This window comes from Strix aluco, chromosome 1 (assembly GCF_031877795.1).
Source record: "Strix aluco isolate bStrAlu1 chromosome 1, bStrAlu1.hap1, whole genome shotgun sequence".
In the NCBI taxonomy this organism is placed as follows: Eukaryota; Metazoa; Chordata; class Aves; order Strigiformes; family Strigidae; genus Strix; species Strix aluco.
The window spans coordinates 164,654,595-164,676,380 of record NC_133931.1 but is presented as its reverse complement, the minus strand read 5'-3'; the positions used below and the strand labels follow the sequence as shown (position 1 = coordinate 164,676,380).

At 43.1% G+C, this 21,786-nt stretch overlaps 1 protein-coding gene across 7 annotated transcripts in view; it reads left to right on the top strand.

Moving 5' to 3' along the window:
• PDE1C (phosphodiesterase 1C) overlaps positions 1-21,786 on the top strand; it is a 320,244-nt gene that overhangs the window by 225,809 nt on the left and 72,649 nt on the right. For all 7 annotated transcript variants that reach the window (XM_074844025.1, XM_074843972.1, XM_074843989.1 and 4 more), the window contains 5 exons: positions 4,326-4,439; positions 5,283-5,465; positions 7,643-7,709; positions 13,086-13,202; positions 14,381-14,521. In XM_074844025.1, the coding sequence (XP_074700126.1) occupies positions 4,326-4,439; positions 5,283-5,465; positions 7,643-7,709; positions 13,086-13,202; positions 14,381-14,521 (622 nt within the window). The remainder of the gene's footprint in view (positions 1-4,325; positions 4,440-5,282; positions 5,466-7,642; positions 7,710-13,085; positions 13,203-14,380; positions 14,522-21,786) is intronic.

The following is a 21,786-nucleotide window of genomic DNA, read 5'->3' as shown; positions in this document are numbered from 1 at the left end:
ATTCCATCCTTGGTAATCTGTAATGATGTTAGAAATACTATTTTTTAAAAAATTTGTAATGTACAAAGTATTTTTTTCCTCACCTGGCCCAATGGTATGAGAATGATTCTTGGAGGAAAAGATTGAGTTGTACTGTTGAAAATATGTGGTGAATCACAGTCATAAAGCTTTGAAAATTAATGCGGAGACTATAGCCATGCAGCTTTGCAGACTTTACACAGGTTGAAGGAACTTGCCTCAGGTATTCAGACAGTATCTGTGCTTTGCACGTTAATTGAAGCTGACTGGTATCCAGACTGTGGTGGTGTTAATCTTCTCTGCAGTGATATGTAATGCTATTTTTTTAAAAAAATCAGCAGCATAAAAGCAAGCCCTCTAGCTAAGGAGATAAATATTTGTACACAGATACTGTTTTATTTATAACAGGGAGGAGAATGCTTGGAGCGGTTACTCAGAAATTTTACATTTCAAGAACACGCTGAAAACAGCTTCACTTTTTCCTGTTATTCAGTTTGGATCTAGAGTGGCTTTGGGTCTTTGAGCTGTGTAACTTTCATGGACTGAATTCAGCTGCCCAGTTTCTAGTCATTCGCTTTCTATCTCCCTCAGTCTTAGGATAGCTAGTACTTTAGGGAAACAGTGAAGAGCAGGCGCGGGGCTGCGGAGCAGGGTACGCTTTGGGTAACCTCTCACCTTCACTGAGGGCCCAGCCCGCCTTCTGTACACAAAGGTGTTGCTCTGATGAATTCAGTGGGATTGTTTGCAGATATTCTCAGGGGTTTTTATGGTGGATGCATACAGATATTTTCCTTGGAAGGGCAGTGTAGGAGGCTGTATTCTGGAGTTGGCCCTTTTCCAAGATTTTACATCTACTTGAGCTCCCTGCGGGGTCCAAGGAAGTTGAAATGCATAGCACTGCTCAGGACTAGGCTCTCCCTTTGGGCAGTTAAGGGATTATTCTAAGGACTAAAATGTGAAATAACTGTGAGTAGAACAGAGGCTCTCAGACTTTTTCCATGATATTTGGCACATGTTCACAGAGAATTTGCAGACTGGAGGAATAGCTTCCCTTGGATATCTCATTAAGAAAGGCATTAATGGTATCTTAATATAATTAAACAACCAGATTTAGAGCTAATATTGTGTGATTAACCAGTTCTTTGTAACTGCTGTGCTGATGACTGTAATCTGAGACATTTTTGGCTGACCTACAGCCTGGCTCACTTGTGGCATGTGCCATGGTCTTAAGACAGCTTAGTATTAGAAATGGCTAACACCTCCCTTCTGGCCTGGGATCTCCTTATGCACAGGAATTGGCGGCTTCTCCTACAACTAGCTCCATGGGCTTCAGCGGATCTAGGTCTGGTAGATCTCTGCAAATTTTTAGTTCTGAACTTGAAAATGAGACAAAAAAAGAAACAATGAAAATTTAGGTTTTGATCAGTCTATAATGAACTTTTTAGAACAGAACAGAACAAAACATGCTTTGGTTGAAAAAAGTGTTTTGTTCATACAAAACAGACAGTTACAATAAAAGCGAAGTAAAGGATGAACTGAGTTCCTTAAATTGATTACAATAATTATATTATCCTGACAGACCCAGCATTTTCCTGTGAAACAGTACATGTCACTGAACCCTACTTGCTGCAATGACTAACCTATGGGGTAAAGATAGGAGGTCAGCTTCTTGCCCTCTGCTTCTGCTGCTTTAATATAAGCTCTGAAAAAGAAAACATGTTAAAAGTTTGTGGTAATGTTTTTATTTCAGTCAAAATGGTTTGGTGAATTTGATTGAAATCCAGAATTTTTTCAGCCACCTTGAAACAGAATTATTCAGCTAATAAATTTGCCTGAATGCCCTTCAGTGGGACAGCCTGGCCTTAACTTTATGATTGCGTTTAGGACTATTTCAAAAAAATAGAGATACATGGAATGCATTAAAGACAAACTTATCACCGGGCTCTTACTTAGTAAAGGTAACTAGCAGCAGCTGCTGTGACTCAATGAATCAGAAATAGTTATAGATAACGTATGGTAAGACAAAAGACAGTGTAATTTTTTTTCACATGAGAGTGGCTGATTGTGTGACAAGGTTTTATTATAACAACTGTACTTCTGTTTTTTCAAATGATTGATGCACGCAGTACTCTGCATAATCTTCTTCGATGATGAATGTTGGTGCCATGAAGCAACCGTTACTCACTGTGCTATTATTGAACATGAATTTTGAATGACTTGTGGCATAGAGCTGCCAGGTACTTAAATCAATGAAATAAAAGTCAGGAGGAGCCAAAGATAATGTTCCTCCTGCAATATTGACTCCTGTGGCTTGTGTACAAACAATGTTTCTGGTAACTGATTAAGGGGTCACATCTCTGGACTCCCCACACACAGGATGAAGGAAGTAGGAGGCATATGAACCAATGCTTAGTGTTTGGACATGAAAGTTGTTTTGCTTTTTTTCTTTTCCTCCCCACTCTGCTCATCAAGCACAATGTGTTGCTGCTCACACTTGGTGGTGCAGTTACACAGAAGAGGTGTATGAGAGCACTGAGCCATGTTTCTTCTTCCGTGGGGCTGAGGATGCTCCATGGATTCCCCAAGCTGGGTTCCAGAATTGGAGGGAAACATACTGGCATAGTTGAATGTTCTCCACCTGGCTTACAGAGATGAGAAGAGTTGTGTTCAGTGTATTTGTACATCACTGACCTTCCCATCTTCATTCTCACATCAGGAATGAAGTATTGAACAATACTTTTGTTTTTCAACCACCGACAAGCAGATAAGTTAATCCTCCGGGAGATGGAGGGTCCACTTCTTGCTCAAGATTCTTTGTAAAGCTAAATATGTAGCTGTGTGTCAGCAGTACCACTGTCAGTAGGAGTGGCCTTTATGTGACCTAGCCAGAGGAACAATCGATAATTTTTATGATTTTTGTTCTCCACAGCCTCACTGTTTATGTGGGGGAAGGCGGGGGAAGGAAACCCAGGTGGAAAGAGATGTCGGTGCAGTGCACATGAGCAGACTGACTGCTCCTCAGCTCTGCCGTGAAATACAGCCCCATGGAGACTTGATTTTTCCTGAAAGTACTGATGCCACAGGGGCATTGTGATAGCAAGGCAGTACAGATACTCACTTCATTTTAAGGATTTTATGCACATGTCTACTGCAGGAGGTTGGGCTCCCACTACAGTTAATAAAGTGAGAGCAGGCACCTATATTAGGCTCTATCTCTGAATTACCTTGTGGAAAAGCTTATTTTTCTTCATGGACTATAAAAAAAACTGAGGAAGAGTAGTCTCCTAAGTAGAAGACATATTTTAGATGACATGACTACTCCTCTACATTTTTGCATCTTGAACAGGACAAATTAGCAACTTGTGGTTTCTGTTACACTGTTAAATGTATATTTGAATGTTTATTTAACTGCTTTTTAACAAGAATGAAGACATTCACAAAAATCTTTTAACATGTCAAATCTTTATCCCATTGTCCCTTTAAAGGAATGATAATTTTCTTCTAATTGTAAGCTTGTATATTCTTGCATTATTTAAAATAATTAGATTTTACTCTTTACTTTTACATTTTCTTCTCCCCTTTCTTTCCTTTTTTGTTTTTATAATTTGCCACAGAAAGTAGAGTGAAGGAGAGGAAAAGACAAAAGAATATTGCACAAATATGTTACTTCTCTTTGAAACAGAATACTTTTTCTGCATAAATTTTTGTTTTCAGAAAGTCTGTTCCCCCTCATCATAACAATAACCTGATAAAAAAACTTCCTTGAGTTCTATTTAGTACAGATGGGATAGTCTAATGGTGGCCTCTTCTTGTTCTAATGAAAATCATAGCATTTTCTAACCTTGTATAATATTTCTGCAATAGTATTTCTAAGTATAGTCTGATACAATTTGGATATATGTACACCAATCATCATAGATGGCTGATATTTGTGAACAGATACTGCTCAAGAAGTTCCTTCCTTTCTTATGGCTGGAATGAAATTGCTATCTCTTAGCTCCTGTGTTAAATTCCAAGTGATTTCTATTTTAACTTATTTCAGTATGAGTAGGGGACAGTCATAACTTGCTGACTTAGTTCAGCCTAAATATAATGTGCTGTCTGCCTGACATCATTGTGACTGATCTTTGAAAAGTGATTTTTGTTGATTTCTTGTATATGCCTTAAAGAACCTCATAGACTTCCAAAAGTTTTCACCTGCCAATCATGTATGCTGGGTCTCATGCTGCATCCAGTTTTGAACTGATGCTCACTCTCAAACCTATTTCTCTTTGTACTAATGCGATTCCTGTTTTCCATTTCTCTAGATTGCGGTCTTTGGTAAAGCAGTTAGAGAGAGGAGAAGCTTCAGTTGTAGACCTAAAGAAGAATTTGGAATATGCTGCGACTGTTCTTGAGTCAGTATATATTGATGAAACTAGGTGAGTTAACTACAGACATCAGCACTCTTCTTGTATCTAATACCAGTGACACAAAATTGTAATTTACACATCAGTTGGGAGAGTTGCTTTAGCCAAGATTTATTACACACAGACAATATGTTTTTAATCATTAAAATATTGTATTCTGTGTAGAGCAGACCTTCAATCATTGGTCTAAAAGCTTCTTTAAATTTCCTGGGGCAGAGGAGGAGATTAAAAAAAATCATAAATTTAATATATATTCTGTTGGAGAAATGTTTTCATAATTGTGTCCCATTTTTTCTGAAAGTTTCTAAATTCCTACTCTGCTATTCCTTTTGAATAACGTTAAAACTTTTCACTTATATCAAACCTTTGAAATTAAAAAAAATTTTACTCATGATAGTCATGATAGTTGTAGACTGGTAAGATATTGCAGAGGAGTTCCCCGCTCCAGTGCTCAATGCACTTGTAGAGTCAGCTCAGATGACCAGAATGGGAAAGGAGAGGACTGTATGATACTAACTGGAAGTTAGATGTGGCCATAAATGAGCTCTGAAGGGCAGAAAGGTCAAGAATATTGACAAGCTGAAGATGAGAATGGATGATTATGTAGTTGTGCTTCAGAAGGCTGATACTTCTTATTTGCTGGCCTAGTAGTGAGTTTCACAATCTGACATTTAACTATACAAAAGAATAAACAATCTGTTGAAGACCTGTACAGTTGTGTTCCTTTAGGGCTGATGAACCAAAGACTTTTAAAAACTGCTTTAATTAGAATATATGCGAGTTTCTTTTTTGTTAATAATGTTGCAGTGCTCTCCAAGGGAGTCTGTTTACCCATCTTTTCCCTCCCCTTTCTAGGCGTTTACTGGACACAGAAGATGAGCTCAGTGACATCCAGTCTGACTCTGTGCCCTCGGAGGTTCGGGACTGGTTGGCTTCTACCTTCACACGGCAAATGGGGATGATGCTTAAAAGGACGGAGGAAAAACCCCGGTTCAGGAGTATTGTCCATGCAGTACAAGCTGGAATATTTGTGGAAAGGTAAAGGAGCGTGTAATTACTTTGTTCTAGTAGCTGCCCAGGTACTGCAGATTGCACCTTTAATATGGGATGACACAATGACAGGTGATGGAGGAGAGTACCTTAGGCCAGAAGACCTTGGCAAACTAGGACGTGACTCTACTGAATTAAGAATACTTTAATATGCTTCAGATGATATTTCTACACAGATCTGGGTAGCACCTCGAAACCTAGGATGAAGTAATAGATTGCAACCTGAAACAGCAGATATTAATCTGTTCTTAGCATAATACAAATGTAATAGCACAGTTGGAATAATTTTGACGGAGAATATGCACCTCTGCATAGCCCTAGGTCACGACTAACAGCTTCTAAAATTCGGTCAGACCAGATCAAGCCCTTCCTTGTCTCTGTTTACCTCCATGGTCTAGTATTTCTTATGAAGAACTGCCAAGAAACAGAAGAAAATCCTGTATTATAGTATTACTGAAATGAACTATAGACCAAGTCTGATATAAAGACTTTGGAGCTCAGGGAGGATTTTAGAAAACCCATTGAGTCCTCTCAGTCTTCTCTGTTGTGTCTTCCATCAGAACCTACTGCTAAAACTGATTTTACTTTCTGAACTCTTTAAAACATTTAGTCATTTCAATTTGGACTCACTTCCAGTCTCACCTTTTCGAGTAACCACTCTTTGCTGACATTCCTCCTTCAAGCTAGAAGGAGGGCTGCTGCATGTGAAACTGTCAGCAGACTTTAGACAGCATGAAAGACAGCAGGTCCCAGGTCTCTACAGCAAAAGTCGAGTCAGGAATGGAAGAACAGAGCTCCTTTCACTGTTCATCAGAATCGCAGTGACGGCCTAACAGCCCTCTGTGCAGGTGGGGCATATCAGACAGTGGACCACAAGTCGCACACACACACAGAAGCCTCCTCCAGCATGTCTATAGCCAATTTTTTTATCTGTGTACCAAAGTTACTGTACATGTGTTAAGAGTGGCAGAAAATTGGGATAAGACTAAACCTGTCATTTCTCCTTGGAACAGGTTTCTTCTAGGTTTGACAGGCTATTTGTGAATTAACCCTCACTCTCAGTGGGGGGCTTACCCAACAAGAAAGTAAATGAAGTGCAGAGAGCTGGCTGCAGGAGGCTGATTTCCAGCTGATATGAATCACTGTGGCCCAGAGGAGGAAGAGTTCAGATATGATATAGCACCAGAGGAGGGCTGTGGCTCTCCTGAGCTAAGGGAAAGGGACTATGCCTGAATTGTCACTTAAGAAAAGGCTGTGGGGCTCCTGACTGGAGGAAGGAGGGGATAACAAATTCTGGAATTTGGAGAATGGGTGAATTTAATTCTCCAAAGGGGGCTGACTTTTTTCAGATCTGAGTGCAGAACATGATGAAGAAAAAGGGAAGTGAAGGAAGACTTCATGCAGGGTCATTTCAGATGGAAGAAAAGAGCTTTCCATCATCTCGTTTTAGTCCTATGTTGCTTAAGTGCAAAAAAGGGTGATCTGCAGAAAGGCATTTAACCATGACAGTGCTTCTGCATTCAGCAAGTCTGTTAAACAGAGTGTGGCCTGAAAACAAATTTAAAATCTGGTACATACTTCAATGTTTTGTTTAGTACGGTTGCAGATGTTGATTATTTCCTTATTCTTTCTCTCTCTCTCCCTCAAACACACACACACAGCGAACACCCAAAAGATTTTATGCCAATCTTAAAAAAATGCAGACGGAAGTGACAGCTGTACCAAACTGGAGTTGATTCATTGCAGACAACAAATGATTTCTGAAGTACATTCAGAATTAGCTTGCATGTGGACCAGCAAGGACTAAGGGAACTGAAAGCAGTATGGTCATCTGCAGTAGAAGATGGGGAGCATCTTGTTTATTTGAGTGTAGCCTTTCCCTCTGATGAAGACCTGATATTGGCAGATTCTCTGTGATGTCCTGTCACGTAACTAAGCTATGAGATACTGGGGAGTGTATAGTCCCATGTTAGGATACACAGTAAGAATGGCATAGAGAATATTGTAGAAGCAAGGAACAAGAAGGAAGAAGAATAATCAAATTGCAGTTTGGGTTTCCTGGGCTAAGTAAATTCTCCTGTAATGGTCTGTTGTTGTATGGTTTTTGTTTGTTTTGTTTTGTTTAATTCTATTTATGGGTTGCTTTATCTATTTTATCTTGGTAGGATGTACAGACGGACTTCAAATATGGTCGGTTTGAGCTACCCACCAGCTGTAATTGGAGTGCTGAAGGTAATCCCAATAAAAAGGTGTTGGGGGGTGGTTCTGTACAAAGCATCAAGATAACAGTGCAATATTTGATTCGGTAAGGGGTCTTAGTACTTGCCCTTTCTGACATTTAGTTTAGTTCACATACATTAATCATTTGCTGGCCTAAGGGAATATCCTTTCATTATTACAGCATCCAAGGCTGTGGCCATTTTCAGGTTGTGAAGGTTACAGCTCTGTTCTAGATTACAGTGATTAAACTGAGGACTTAGTAACATTCTGGAATCAATCACAGTCTCCCACAGGGAAGAAAGAAAACACAGATCCAGAAAAATGGAGAAGGAAGAGGATCGGTTGCTGTGAGAGGAGAGAATTTCTTGCGTTGCTCAGCTTCAAGTCTTCAAGGTGACAGTCAGTTTAGGAATAATGACCCTTTTATGAGTTCTGAGGTTTCAGAGGAAAACTGATTAGTCAGAAGTAGTCTGGGGGAAAAAAAAAAAAAAATGTTCAATCCATGGGGCAATTGCAAGGTTCTTGATTTAGGCAGGGATTATCCAGACTACAAACACAAGTTAGCAACCAGCTTCCTGCACAGCAGCTTTGCAAATTACATGTTGCATGTGGTTCAACCATGCCATGCAATGGTGAAAAAGAGGTGATACAGTGGGGCAATACACAAGGACATTACATGTAAAGCTCATGAAGCAATCCTGCTGCTCTACTCCACACTGGAAAGACCTACAGTTAGGATACTGGATCCTTTTTGTTTTGGATAGCACAACTCATCAAAAGATGTGGAGGAGTTACAGAAGGTCCATTGAATGCAAGAAGAATGATCACACGCACCTTTTGTGTACAGAATCAAAGCATCCATCCACACCTTTTTCCAACTGCAGATTGACAAGTGTTAGCTTCATTCCTGCAAATGGGATGTAAAGTCTTTGTTCTTTTAGAATTACAGCCCGTAGCCAGCTTATGAGGGAACATATCTATATCTTCTCCTGAGTTCCTCAGCAGTAGCAAGACAATCCAAGACCAATCAGCTACTCTCAGCTGACTTAAACCTTACAGAATCCCTCTCCTCTTTCTATGTTTTTAAATGTTTAAGGGTCATAAAGAGAACCGATCATGCTAGAGTAAGTTCAGACACATCAATAACAACAAAAGCATTGACTAATTTTACTCAGGGTGAAATAACACTCACTCAGCCACTGTGCACTCTAGGATGTATTTTTTTCCAAAGCTGTTTTGAGAACATGTCTTTGCCTGGATGGCCTTGGGTTTGGTTGTGGATGTCATTGAAATGGGAGTTACCTGTTTTGAAGACGTCTTCTGTCTTTGAAGTAATACTTCACCTTAAATTTCTCAATCCCCTTTCCTTAATGGAAAATGGTACGTTGTTGCTTGCTTCAGTCCAGTAAAGCCAAATTAAAAAACCTTGCAACTACCCAACTGCTTGGTGTGCTCTGTAAAATGAGCTGATGGTTTAAGCATGCAAAAGGGTCTAGGAGTGTACCACACACATGTCTTCAGCTGTTCTGGATTGCCTTAATCAACATTCCCCTCAGAGTCATGCTAATAAGGACAAGGATTGAGATGACATGGAGTCAAAACTAGCTTATTTTTTAACCGTGTTCTCTCTTTTTGCTGCCATGGCCAACAGGTCATCTGCACTGAGTAACCCAAAGCTGTGGAATCAGCTTGGCAAAATGAGGTTGATTTTAATAAAACAATGAAATACTGCAGCTTCTGACATAAATGCAGACAAAGTGGTAGTGGTGCAAGTTCTAGGTATATAATCTCTCACTTTTTCAGTGGATGAGAAGTTAGGCAATCTTTTGAATTGATTGCACAGCATCTCTATATATATTGGGTACTGATTTTTCTACTGCAATAGCCTGTTGCCTTTCTGCATGACATGGATGTGATGATGTAAGACTTGTTGCCACAAAAGGGATAATCAGCCTTGTCTCTCATTTGAATAGTGGCCCATACATACCATTCATACAGACATGTTTGAATAAGTAAGTATGTTAATTTACCCAGTCAGTTGTGGTGATGTGTTGTTCAGTAGTGCAGTGCTAGAGACAGAACTTTGCATTAACTAGCTGCTGAAGTAGTTACCTGCTTTAGAAGTGATTTTTTCAGCCTTTTCTGAGGCACATGCTGTCACAAGATTTTCTGGGCTGGCTAGTATACAGGTAATGAACACAGAACCTGTAGTCACTTACAATGTCTGCAGTATAGATTTCTGCTTGTCTATGGCTACAAAAATGTCAGGCCTTCCAGTAATGTTGAGCAGAACAACATCTATCCCTGAATCTCCTTCTTGGCTTATAAAACAAAACAAATCTCCAAGGTTAAGGACAGACAGAAAGGCAGGAAACTGAGCATTTAGGAAGAACTGGTGTTTCACTTCATTTCTAGGTTCCCCCAAGCAGTGGAGCAATGGCCAAGTAATAAGGGCACAGGACTGAGAAGTGAGACACCTTGGATCTATTTGCAGTTACGCCACGGTGGGTGTATGTGGCATTAGAGCAGCTTACGACACTTCAGCTGAGGCTACAGGGCCAGTAACCTAGAGACATGGGTAGCACAGAAAGTTTCCCAGTTTTTCTCCTCCATCACAAGACATCCATGAAGTTCTGCCTGCCTTTAGATCTCTTCCCAATATAGGGGTCACTTCTGTGTTGGTTTTTTTTTTAAGGTCATAAAATCCACTAATTTTCGAAGCATAACTGGTGTTGCTGCAAGCCTCTAAGCCATCTGTGATGCTTTCATGCTTCTGTTAAGAGGATTTTCCCCCCTAGTTATTCAGGGTAAAATGCTGCTGTCATTATTGTCAATAGCAAAACTTCTGTTGACTTGACAAGAGCAAGGATTTCTCCCTTAGTAAAATCTAAATAGCTCTACTGTGAAACTTATCGTCTAGGTGGTTAACCATTATTTCATGCAGAAGAACAATTCTATTGTGAACAATACTATTCTGCAATTTCACAATTTGGTAAATTTTATCTGCTGCAAGAGCACAACATTAACTACAGCAGAAATATATAAAGGAACAAACCCCTTTTGTTTCTACAAGATAAGATTACCTTACAGTGAATTAAATTTCAACATAGTTAAGACATTATTTTCAATGCCATAGGACCCAAAAGTAAATTATTATATGCTATATACATACAAGTGTTAAATTTATTTGCTTCATTGACTGAGATAAGTGATTACAAAATAAAAACACTCAGAAACCAGGAAAATACTTAAAAATTGACTGAGTGGATGCTTTGGGCGTTATTTTTCTTGCCCATTTTCTAAGTTTGTTCAAGGGCTTCAAAACATGTTTTCTTGGTGGAACTTTTTCCTCTCTTGGTTGTTTTTTTCTCTCCAATGCCTACTGAAAGTGTTGAAAAGCTGCAATTTATGATTGCAGTTCTGTGACTTGGGCCACAAATCATCTCTGGAGAAGCTTGACCCTGCTTTCAGTGTGTGGGCTCCACGCAGCTTGCAATACCAGCTGCTGGGCAAGCAAGTGATTTACTGGGATAGGTGAAAGTAGAACTGAATCTTAAGCATCCTTGATACTCGGTCACTAATTAGCCTCTCTGTGTACTGTACTTCCACAAGAGGCATAGTCAACTCTCTGGAATCAACACTATGCAAGTGGCAAGGTTGTCAGGATCAGCCCATGCTGAAGAGAGCTGGTACCTAAATACGTTGGTCTTGTTCAGAACATAAGAAGTCCTGTAGCTATGCTGATGTGGGGTGATCGACCACAGGCAGTTAGAAGTCACTGTCCTTTGCATCTGACTTGAAGTCAGGTCCTTACCTGGAACATGACCATCACAACAAACAGCAAAGGTGGATTGGGCTTTAAGAGCTCAGAAGATAATTGTAATTTAACATATTTAGTATTGCTAAAAAAAGATGGCAGATTTTTAGATGGACTCTAATCCTTAACAGTACTCAACATTATGTCTAGCCAACGCCCATTTCTTGCACTGAGAGTGGCTGTGCACATGCGTGTTGTGTAGTCATCTTTCTTTCTTGGTGAAAGTGCCACAAGGAAATGTGCAACAGAATTTTTTCAAAGCAGAGGGAAACTTCAGTGTACAGATGTCAATCTTTAACATGTGGTTTAAGGAGAGTCAGTTGGATAAATTCCTGTGGGAAGTACATCAAAGTTCTCAGCAGACAAGAGAGACTGAGAGCTGGTCCTGTGCCCGATGCAGCTGCGTGGCTGATCTGTATATCATTCTTCTAGCTATAACTTCTTCTGCACCTTTCCTCTTTGTTGCTAGGAGGAGGAAAGGTTCTTAGGGTTTCAGGAACATCCATTTCTGAGATCAAGGAGCTTTATCTTGCTAGATAATGAGTGCTGTCAGCTCCCACGTCCCTCCCTAAGAGTTGAGATTTGAACTCAACCTTCTGCGAGAAGGTTTGTACCTTATGCTTTAGCTTTATGAGCTGGGAAGTGAACATTCCTTCCTCAATCTCTTGAGTGACCACCTTGCAGCATTAATATATCATTTACAGCTGACTGGAACTTTCCCAACTGGAATTAGATATTTACTCTTCTGTTATAAGGATTACTTTTATATCATTGTTAGCACTTAATGTAACATTACTGTGATTTTCTCCTGCTCTGTAGTTTTCTGAAAGCCCCAGTGGACTCACTTATCTTTGAAAAAAAAGGAAAATACAAGTCACGCTGTCTTTGGGCAATTTAAGCTGCAATAATCACAATTCAGGATTAATATTAAAATCAGAGGAAGTAAGTTGCTTTTTGGATCTAGCAAGTTAGATCTTCTAGTTAGTTTTTTTTTTGGTTAATTGAACAGTAAGTGGTAAAAACACGACCACAGGTGTCTGTATTTTTTTACTGCAAAAACCATATCACCTTATTCTGTTTTAAGCATGAGTGAAGCGTTTCGGTGCTTTGCTCACAATATAAAGTCACAAGAACTCTATAGGGACAGCAAAATTCAGAGGCTTTAATATCATTTAAAAGCATATCTTGTTTTTTCCTGTTTCCTTCAAAGTTAATATTCTTTTTCATAGACGTAGCATGTGGCTAGAGGACAGGGTGAAAAGGGTCGTATCAGCCATAATAGGGCCATCCCAATGTTTCAGATGCTAAAGAAAACCAGGATTCTTATCTTTTTGGATTCAGCCTTTGCTAATTAAATTCTGCTGTGGAGAACTGCCATGTTTAGAATAAACAAACAGCGTAAGTGTTCTTAATGGAAGCTTCTTAAACATGAGTCATACAGTACTGATTAGTAAATTAGACTCTACACTCTGCACTGGTTAAATGGAATTTAAAAAGTTAAAAAAAGCTGTACAAACTGTCATTGTAAAAGGGATGACCATATTAACTGTCTTTTCTACCCACTCTTGCAGCATGTAGACAAGTGGTCCTTTGATGTATTTGCACTAAATGATGCCAGTGGGGATCATGCACTGAAATTCATTTTCTATGAACTTCTCACCCGCTATGATCTGATCAACCGTTTCAAGGTCAGTAGTTAGAAGATGGGTCTCTTCTTCCATCTTGGAGTTTGTTCAACTTCCTTCTGACGTGCTTTGTTCCACTCAAAATGCAATTTTAGCGCTATTTGAAGGCTTCATGGACACTGCACTTTCCCCAGTAAGCAAGGTCCCTTCCAACCCAAACTATTCTATAATTCTATAATTGTTACAGAGTTTTGCAGGTACAAATGCTATGTATCTTTTCCTCCGGCTTAAATTTGGATGGCAGAAACATTGCTCTCAGGTCTTGATTGTTCTCCCCACCCAAATACTCTGCTGTCCTTTCCTCCGTTGACACTTCCATTCCCTGGGGATCCCCACTTTGGCTGGAAAGGGTTTGCAGATCTCTGGCTCCTGTACTTCTTCAGGAACTGCCTGTGCCTGATGAGAAATGTTTGAAGAAGGTAACTGGCCAGAACTGCATCCTCTTATGATATGTACCCAAGAGAACAGCAGTGCTTCTATAACTATGAAATTATGGGCATTTAGGGTATTTGCCATTTGAGCAGATGAAACTGGAGAACCCATGTTGCCAGTTGCGTATGTTGCAGCTGACACCACCTGTATAGTCTCCCCTCTAGAAATCCCCTGAATGGCATTTTCTTGAGTGTGCATAGTTCTACTCTTGGAGTCAGAAAAGCATGGCAAGCCCATAAGATGGGCAGGCTGGATTTCGCCCTGAAAAACCAGAGGTCTGATACACGGTAGTCATCTTCGTAGAGTATCTCAGACTTGTTATATGATGTGTTTCATTAGAAAATCTCGAATGTGAATAGTAAAGCAGACATATATTCCAGTGGGTTGTGAGGGGAACAGACAGATGCTTTGTGGTCTAATTAGAAATATTTCTCCAGGGGCAATCAATCAGTGCTCTCTGTTACTTTTCATAACGCATATGTCTTCCAGACAGCATTTCGTAGTATGCTTACTTGTGTGTGTTTATGTATGAGAATGATTCATCCGTAATGTAATTAGGGATGGGAAAGCCAGTTTGAAGAAGTAACCTGGGTTCGCTCTCTCTTGAGTGCCTGTTTCAGATGGTTTAGCATGTTATTTATTTGTGAAGTACAAACTGCTCTTTGGGACCTCTTATCAAAATGCTTCCCTCCAAATGCTAGCCATTAAAGGTGATTATCTTGGTTTAAATTCTGTGTTGCTTTATTCAGATCCCCATTTCTGCCCTGGTGTCCTTTGTGGAAGCTCTGGAGGTTGGCTACAGCAAACACAAAAATCCTTATCACAACCTAATGCACGCCGCAGATGTGACACAGACAGTCCATTACCTCCTTTTCAAGACAGGCGTAGTGGTAAGTACAGGAGTTGGCATCCTGAATATATAATGAGATTACAACAGTTTTTGCTCAGTAAGGAGATTATGATTATCCACAGTAGAACCCATTTGCGCTGTAGACAGGCTTCATTTGATATGGCTGTGCTAATGAAAGTAGAGACTATAGGATGATTTACAAATAGAAGGTGGGCGAAGATGTCGATAACTCTTTTAAAAGTGATCTAAAAGAGGATGAATGAGAAACCCAAGCTCAGTTTTTCACTCTACCACAGATCGCCTGGGTGATTCTGCCAACACACTTTTGTTGGAATTCATTTCCCCTAGTGTGAAGAAGCAAACTGTCTAAGCTTCTTCTTACTTAAGGGAGCAAGGCAGTACCTCCAAAGGACAATTCATTCCGCTTACGTGGAGCTATGGAGATGCTGATCTCCATCCAGTCTCTACAGCAAAACCAGCTGACCTGGCTTACATAGAAACCTACAGACAGTTGAAGTCTGACAACAAGGACAGGCATGGATGGAAGGCTTGAATGAAAATACGTAGTGCACAACATGTTCCCACAGTGGTTGTCAAGTCAAACAACAGAAATCGGTTTGAAGATGGACCAGAGCAATTGAAGGCAGACAGATTGCAGAGTGGTGATCAGACATTGCATTTTGGGTTCAGCTGGCAGCTCAGAAAGCGTCCGGCCCGCTCAGTGGGGAGAATAAATGGTAGGGAAGGCTCAATGTGTACAGCATACATTTGTATGTCATTCTCTTCCTCTTCTTACTCCTGTATGTGTCAAGACCCGATCCAGGCTTCCTGATTCTGACTGGAGTTGTTTCAGTTGCTCCTGATTGTGTCTGAAGTAAATAGGAGTTAGGTCAGGTTTGCAGCTGGTACAGGTGCATACTCAAAACCTCCCGTGAGATCCTAAACTGGTCACTGCCACTTTCAGGGCCATTAATCAATGAAAATGCACTGAAGGCTGTAGTCAGCAAGAGTAACACAGTGCTGAGTGATGGGAATTGCATTGTAATGGTGAGCAAGGGGATCCCCTTTTTCTCCTGAAACCCCTGAAGAAGGGCAGTTTTCACTTGGGGCTAGCCTGCTCCGAGAAGTGGCTGGATGGCAAGAGCTGCCCAAGTGCAGCAGCCCTCCTGCCTGTGCATGTTCAGAACTGCCTTTCCCACCTTGCTGCTTCTCAGTCTGTTAGTAATTTAGCTGCAGCTCATCTGTGAATGAAGGAGTGCTGTTTCATTCTAGCCCGCGCTGCCACCGTGCTGCATGGGTTTTCATCTTCTGCTCGTGAGCACAATCAGGCTAGGCAAGGGTTAAAACAGAGAGAACTGGAAGGACGAGAAAATACATGAGTAAGCAATGGAATAGTTTGGATGGTTTTGCTCTAAGAGGGAGAGAGATGATGTAGCAGATGAAAAGAAAAAAAAATCCCAACAAAATAACCCCCCCTAAACCAAAGCAAACCAAAGCAAAAAGCCCCAGTGTTTTTACTCGTGTCCAGAGCAAACTCGATCTGAAGTCCTTGAGGTGCACCCAGGCTGCCAGTTTAGCGTGTTTCCCTGGTTTGCTGCAAGCCCTGGGCTCCAGTAGCCTGTGCTGGACACCCGCCCGTCTGCTCCATGGCTCCATGTGGGAGCAAACCAAATAGTGCTGTTGGTTAGAAACCAGGCTGTGACACAGTAGTTGATGGCATGGCCGGCTCCCTACTGGCTGTGGGGGGCTTAAAGACCTGAAAGCCAGAGGAGCTCAGGAGCTCACAGAGGTGTTTTCTTCTGTAGAACCAGTTTTCATGGCAAAGCTCCACTTCCATGTTTTATTCCTACCATCAAGATGGAGCTTTTTTGTCACATGTCTCATGAGTGGAGTTGAGATGCTGCTTCCGTGCACGTGTGCAAAGACCACTCACATTTGAATGTTCTCATACTTCTTGTCTGATCAGCGATGCAGGAAGCAGGTAGGAGAGATGAGCCGGTGGCTTGTATCCTACGGAAGAGAGCAGGGATGCCAGCTGGGGGAAATGAAGCTCACTCTTTCTTTATTTTTATACCAGGCCTTTGCTGTTCTGAATCCCCACAGTGCATGTGGGAGAGAAACAGGGTGATTTTCTACATGGTATTGGGTGAGGAGAGCAATTGCAGGGTTCTGGCAGATCAGCAGTCAGCCGCAGCCCTGAACCTTCCCTTCTCCCAGCGGCACAGTGGCAGTTCCCTCCGCCTGCCCGTGTGTGCCCTGTGCCGCGGCCCCTCACCATCTCGAAGGCGCTGGGCTGGGCTCGCACCACGCAGGTCAGTGTCTTCCCTGTGCTGGGGAGAGCGGAACGGGACGCAGGAGTCTGCAGTCTCAAAAGTGCCAAATAGGAGAGGAGAGCATATTTCTTTTAGTTTTAAATTGGTTGTTATTGGGTTTTAGTTGGTTTGTAATCAGGTTTTACTGGCTTTTTAATTGCTGAGTGGCCCGTCTTGCCAGAACATCTTTGGGTCAGAAGAGAAGTCTTCTGCTTCTCCAAAGGAAGAGCTCCCTGTCCATCTTGAATGCTTCCTGGGATGAGGTGTTGTGCTGGTTTTGTCTGGGACAGGGTTAGTTGTCTTCACAGTGGCTGGTATGGGGCTGTGTTTTTTGATTGGTGCTGAAAACGGTGTTGATAATACAGAGATGTTCTTGTTATTGCTGCTCTTACAGAATCACAGAATCATCTAGGTTGGAAAGGACCTCGAAGATCATCCAGTCCAACCATTAACCCAGCACTGACAGTTCCCAACTACACCATATCCCTAAGCGCTATGTCAACCCGACTCTTAAACCCCTCCAGGGATGGGAACTCCACCACCTCCCTGGGCAGCCCATTCCAATCCCTAACTACCCGTTATGTAAAGAAACGCTTCCAAATATCTAGTCTAAACCTTCCCTGGTGCAACTTGAGGCCATTACCTCTTGTCCTGTCACTCATTACTTGGTTAAAGAGGCTCATCCCCAGCTTTCTGCAACCTCCTTTCAGGTAGTTGTAGAGGGCGATGAGGTCTCCCCTCAGCCTCCTCTTCTCCAGACTAAACCCCCCCAGTTCCCTCAGCCGCTCCCCATCAGACCTGTGCTCCAGACCCTGCACCAGCTTCGTTGCCCTTCTCTGGACACGCTCGAGTCATTCAATGTCCTTTTTGGAGTGAGGGGCCCAAAACTGAACACAGGAATCGAGGTGCGGCCTCACCAGTGCTGAGTACAGGGGCGAGATCCCTTCCCTGTCCCTGCTGGCCACGCTATTTCTGATACAAGCCAGGATGCCATTGGCCTTCTTGGCCACCTGGGCACACTGCTGGCTCATGTTCAGCCAGCTGTCAATCAACACCCCCAGGTCCCTCTCTGACTGGCAGCATTCCAGCCACTCCTCCCCAAGCCTGTAGCGCTGCTGGGGGTTGTTGTGGCCCAAGTGCAGCACCCGGCATTTGGCCTCATTGAAACTCCTAAGTTGGCCTTAGCCCATCGCTCCAGCCTGTCCAGATCCCTCTGCAGAGCCTCCCTACCCTCGAGCAGATCAACACTCCCACCCAACTTGGTGTCATCTGCAAACTTACTGAGGGTGCACTCGACGTCTAGATCATCAATAAAGATGTTAAACAGGAGTGGCCCCAAAACCAAGCCCTGGGGGACACCACTCGTGACCAGCCACCAACCGGATTTAACTCCATTCACCACAACTCTTTGGGCCCGGCCATCCAGCCAGTTTTTTACCCAGCAAAGCGTGTGCCCATCCAAGCCTCGAGCAGCCAGTTTTGCCAGGACAGTGCTGTTCATTCTACTCGTGGAGGACGATAAGATGAAACTAGCTCAGATAAGTTCTAGACCCAGATGGACTGCGCCCTGTCCACTCACCCTGCCTGTGCCAACTGCCGCGCAAACTGCTGCGCCTCACGCTTCTGATGTGACACGCCCTGTTTGCCCACCCTGTTTGCCGCGCTGCTGGTCGCTCGCGCTCCCTGGGGGCTGCTCTTAGGCAGAGTCAAGGCCTTTTCTGCTTCTCACACCATTGGTGAGTGAGTGGTCTGGGGGTGCACAAGAAGCCGGGAGGGCGCAGGGCTGCCTGGACAGCCGAACCCCACTGACCCAAGGGACACTCATACCATACGAGGTCATGCTGGGCACAGGAACCTGCTCATCCGTGGTGTTGCCATTGCTTCAAACGTTGTCCTACCCATTCCTTCTTCTTCCCTCAGCTTCCTAAGCCCATAACGGGTGGGCCATCCCTCTCTGTCCTTGTCTCCATCCCTGAGCCTTTTGTTTTATCTTCTTCTCCCCATCCCTGAGGGGGAAGGAGCGAGCGAGGGGCTGCGTGGTGCTCAGTTGCCCTCTGGGCCCAAACCAGGACAGGTGTGTAGGTACTTCTCCCCCATCAGTTGATTCCTATGGACCTTCAGCAGTGTAAAACCTGTTGAGAGCAGAACGTCAGTTAAGGAGGAACGGGAGGTGTTTTTCTTTCCTCCCAGTGACTCAAATGGCAAACAGTCTGCAAACAGAACTCTCGCTGACTGTGGTTGAGAGAAGGAAAACTAAGCTGGCTGTGCAGGTGTTGCTGGTGATGGCTTGCTGTGGCTGTGCTGCCACGGGGATGGTAGATGCCAGCGTGTCCCTTCGTCCTGTGTCCTTCCAGCCCTCTGCTTTCATGGCTTGTGTAGGTAGGGAGGCAACGCTGACTTTGAATCTGTTTCTGATGTCGTGGGGGAAGGTGTCATCTCTCCGCTATTTACTAGTGTCTTTCTCCCTTTGTCTCGTGCTGTTTTGTCAAGGCCCTGTGCAGAGCACATCTTTAGAGGATTGTTTGTCTTTTCTTTGGGTTGGGTTTTGACTAGCTTTACATGACAGAGGGAGATGGTGCAGGTGGGGAGGAGGTGCTGACGAGCACTGTTGTTTTCGTGTAACGAAAACCATTCTGGGTGATGGAGATCTCAGGACATCTTTCCTCTCTTCATACCATACCTGTTGCCGTGATCCTGTCTTATATCAGAAATAGCGTGGCCAGCAGGGACAGGGAAGGGATCTTGCCCGTGTACTCGGCACTGGTGAGGCCGCACCTCGATTCCTGTGTTCAGTTTTGGGCCCCTCACTACAAAAAGGCCATTGAATGGCTTGAGCGTGTCCAGAGAAGGGCAACGGAGCTGGTGCAGGGTCTGGAGCACAGGTCTGATGGGGAGCGGCTGAGGGAACTGGGGGGGTTTAGTCTGGAGAAGAGGAGGCTGAGGGGAGACCTCATCGCCTTCTACAACTCCCTGAAAGGAGGTTGCAGAAAGCTGGGGATGAGCCTCTTTAACCAAGTAATAAGTGATAGGACAAGAGGTAATAGCCTCAAGCTGCGCCAGGGAAGGTTTAGACTAGATATTAGGAAGTATTTCTTTACAGAATGGGTAGTCAGGTGTTGGAATGGGCTGCCCAGGGCAGGGGTGGTGTCCCCATCCCTGGAGGTGTTCAAGAGTCGGGTTGACATAGCACTTAGGAATATGGTGTAGTTGGGATCTGTCAGTGCTGGGTTAACGGTTGGACTAGATGATCTTCAAGGTCCCTTCCAACCTAGATGATTCTGTGATTCTGTAAAGCGGGAGATAGGTTTAGCTCTTAGTGGCCAGAGGGCAGCTTGTCTCTAGGGCATTTCCTTGGCCTGAGTTGATAGACAAGTTACCTTTATTGGAAAATGTTCTGATATGACCATGCCTGTGAATACTTATCCCGGTGCAGCTGTGACTGTCTGGAGGAGATTTACTCAAGGGCGGGTCTGCCTATATCAGCTTGATCTAGCTGATAGATTAGAGAGGTACAATCCTCCTTCCCTCTTCATCAGATTGCATTGATCTTTTCTTTGGTACAGTTTTAGGTTACCTATTGCTTAAAGCCTTGGAAAATTTTTCTTGAGTCAAGTCACTTAATAAATCACTCAGGACAAATACTCTTTAAGCAAATTAACTTTGGTTCTTCATGAACTTCTTCCCGAATACAAAACTGGGTTTGACTCATGGGGAGTAAAGGAGAAGAAGGTATTGCAGAAATACCAGGGGAATCTCGGACTTTATAATCCTGCTGCTGTCACTGGAAGCAAGAGCTGAATTTGCCTGCCTCTTCTCCATATGTCATCATCATCATCATCGTCATCATAAGCCTATGTATTCAGTGCTGTATTTTTGCAGATTCACAGCGATGTGTAGACATTAGAGAGTAGTGTGCCCTCTTCTCTTGCCTTAGCTTCATCTTTTGAGATTGTAAAACATTTTCTGAAAGGTGAAGAAGAGGAAACTATATCAGTTTACTTGCTTTTCCTCCGCTTTTATGTACTGCTCTTCTCGGATATAAAGGTGTTAGCCCAGGTGAAAGACAGATCACTGTGAAAGCATGTCCTGTAAAACAGGCTTTTGTGCATTATTGGCATCATTAGAAATAGTCCAGTGACAGCTCAGTGGAAACCCCTCTTGCAGACAGTTTCTGGGGACTGTTTACCAGGGCTGCTCTGCAGCACGTGGACTGCAGCACCATCATGTGCTGTGTAGCCTTTGAAGACAATTGCCGAAACAAAGTGCTAAAGCTGTGTGTACCCCAGGCTCATTGTGACTGAGAGGCCAAACCCAGAATTGGAAAAATATCTGTCTTCAATTCTCTCTGTCATGTGTTTCAGCCTTCTCTGAACCTGGCAACAAATGCACAAACTGTCATCCTCTGGCGTATGTCTTGTGAGCTTTTCTCTCCTGCGTTGCCTGTGTCCAGTAAATTATCTCTGTCCATGCGCCTTTCAAAGTCACCCGCTGCTGTGATGCCTGATGTTTGATGTGACAAACCAGAGCTCTTCAGTATGAGAATACTCGCTTTTTTAATGTCTCTGCAGTATTTTCCCCCTCTGTTTCAGAGGAAACAATGTTCTGAAATACGCGCAGAGGTCAGAGAATGTGCATATTCCAGGTTTACGTCTATGAAAGGGAAACCAGAGTTTGTGTGCTTGTGAGCATGTGTCCATGCTGGCAGTGGAGCCCATGACCCATTTGCCTGAGCTGAGCCCTTTGCTTTCGTGTTCCTACTGTTGTAAGCTACGCCCGAAGTATCCCATGCAGGCCCTGATGATGGAGTTTCACTCCAGAGGACATAGTGAAGTGTCTGCTGTTTCCCTGGAATAATCCCAAACAGTAATTGTACCCACAGCCAAATGATATGTGGCGTTTGGTTTAGGATCTAATGTGGTACAATAAGAAACCACTCTTCTGCTACCAGGAGAAGGCGCTCGCAACGCCATGTGCCGAGGGTGCCCTTTCAGCT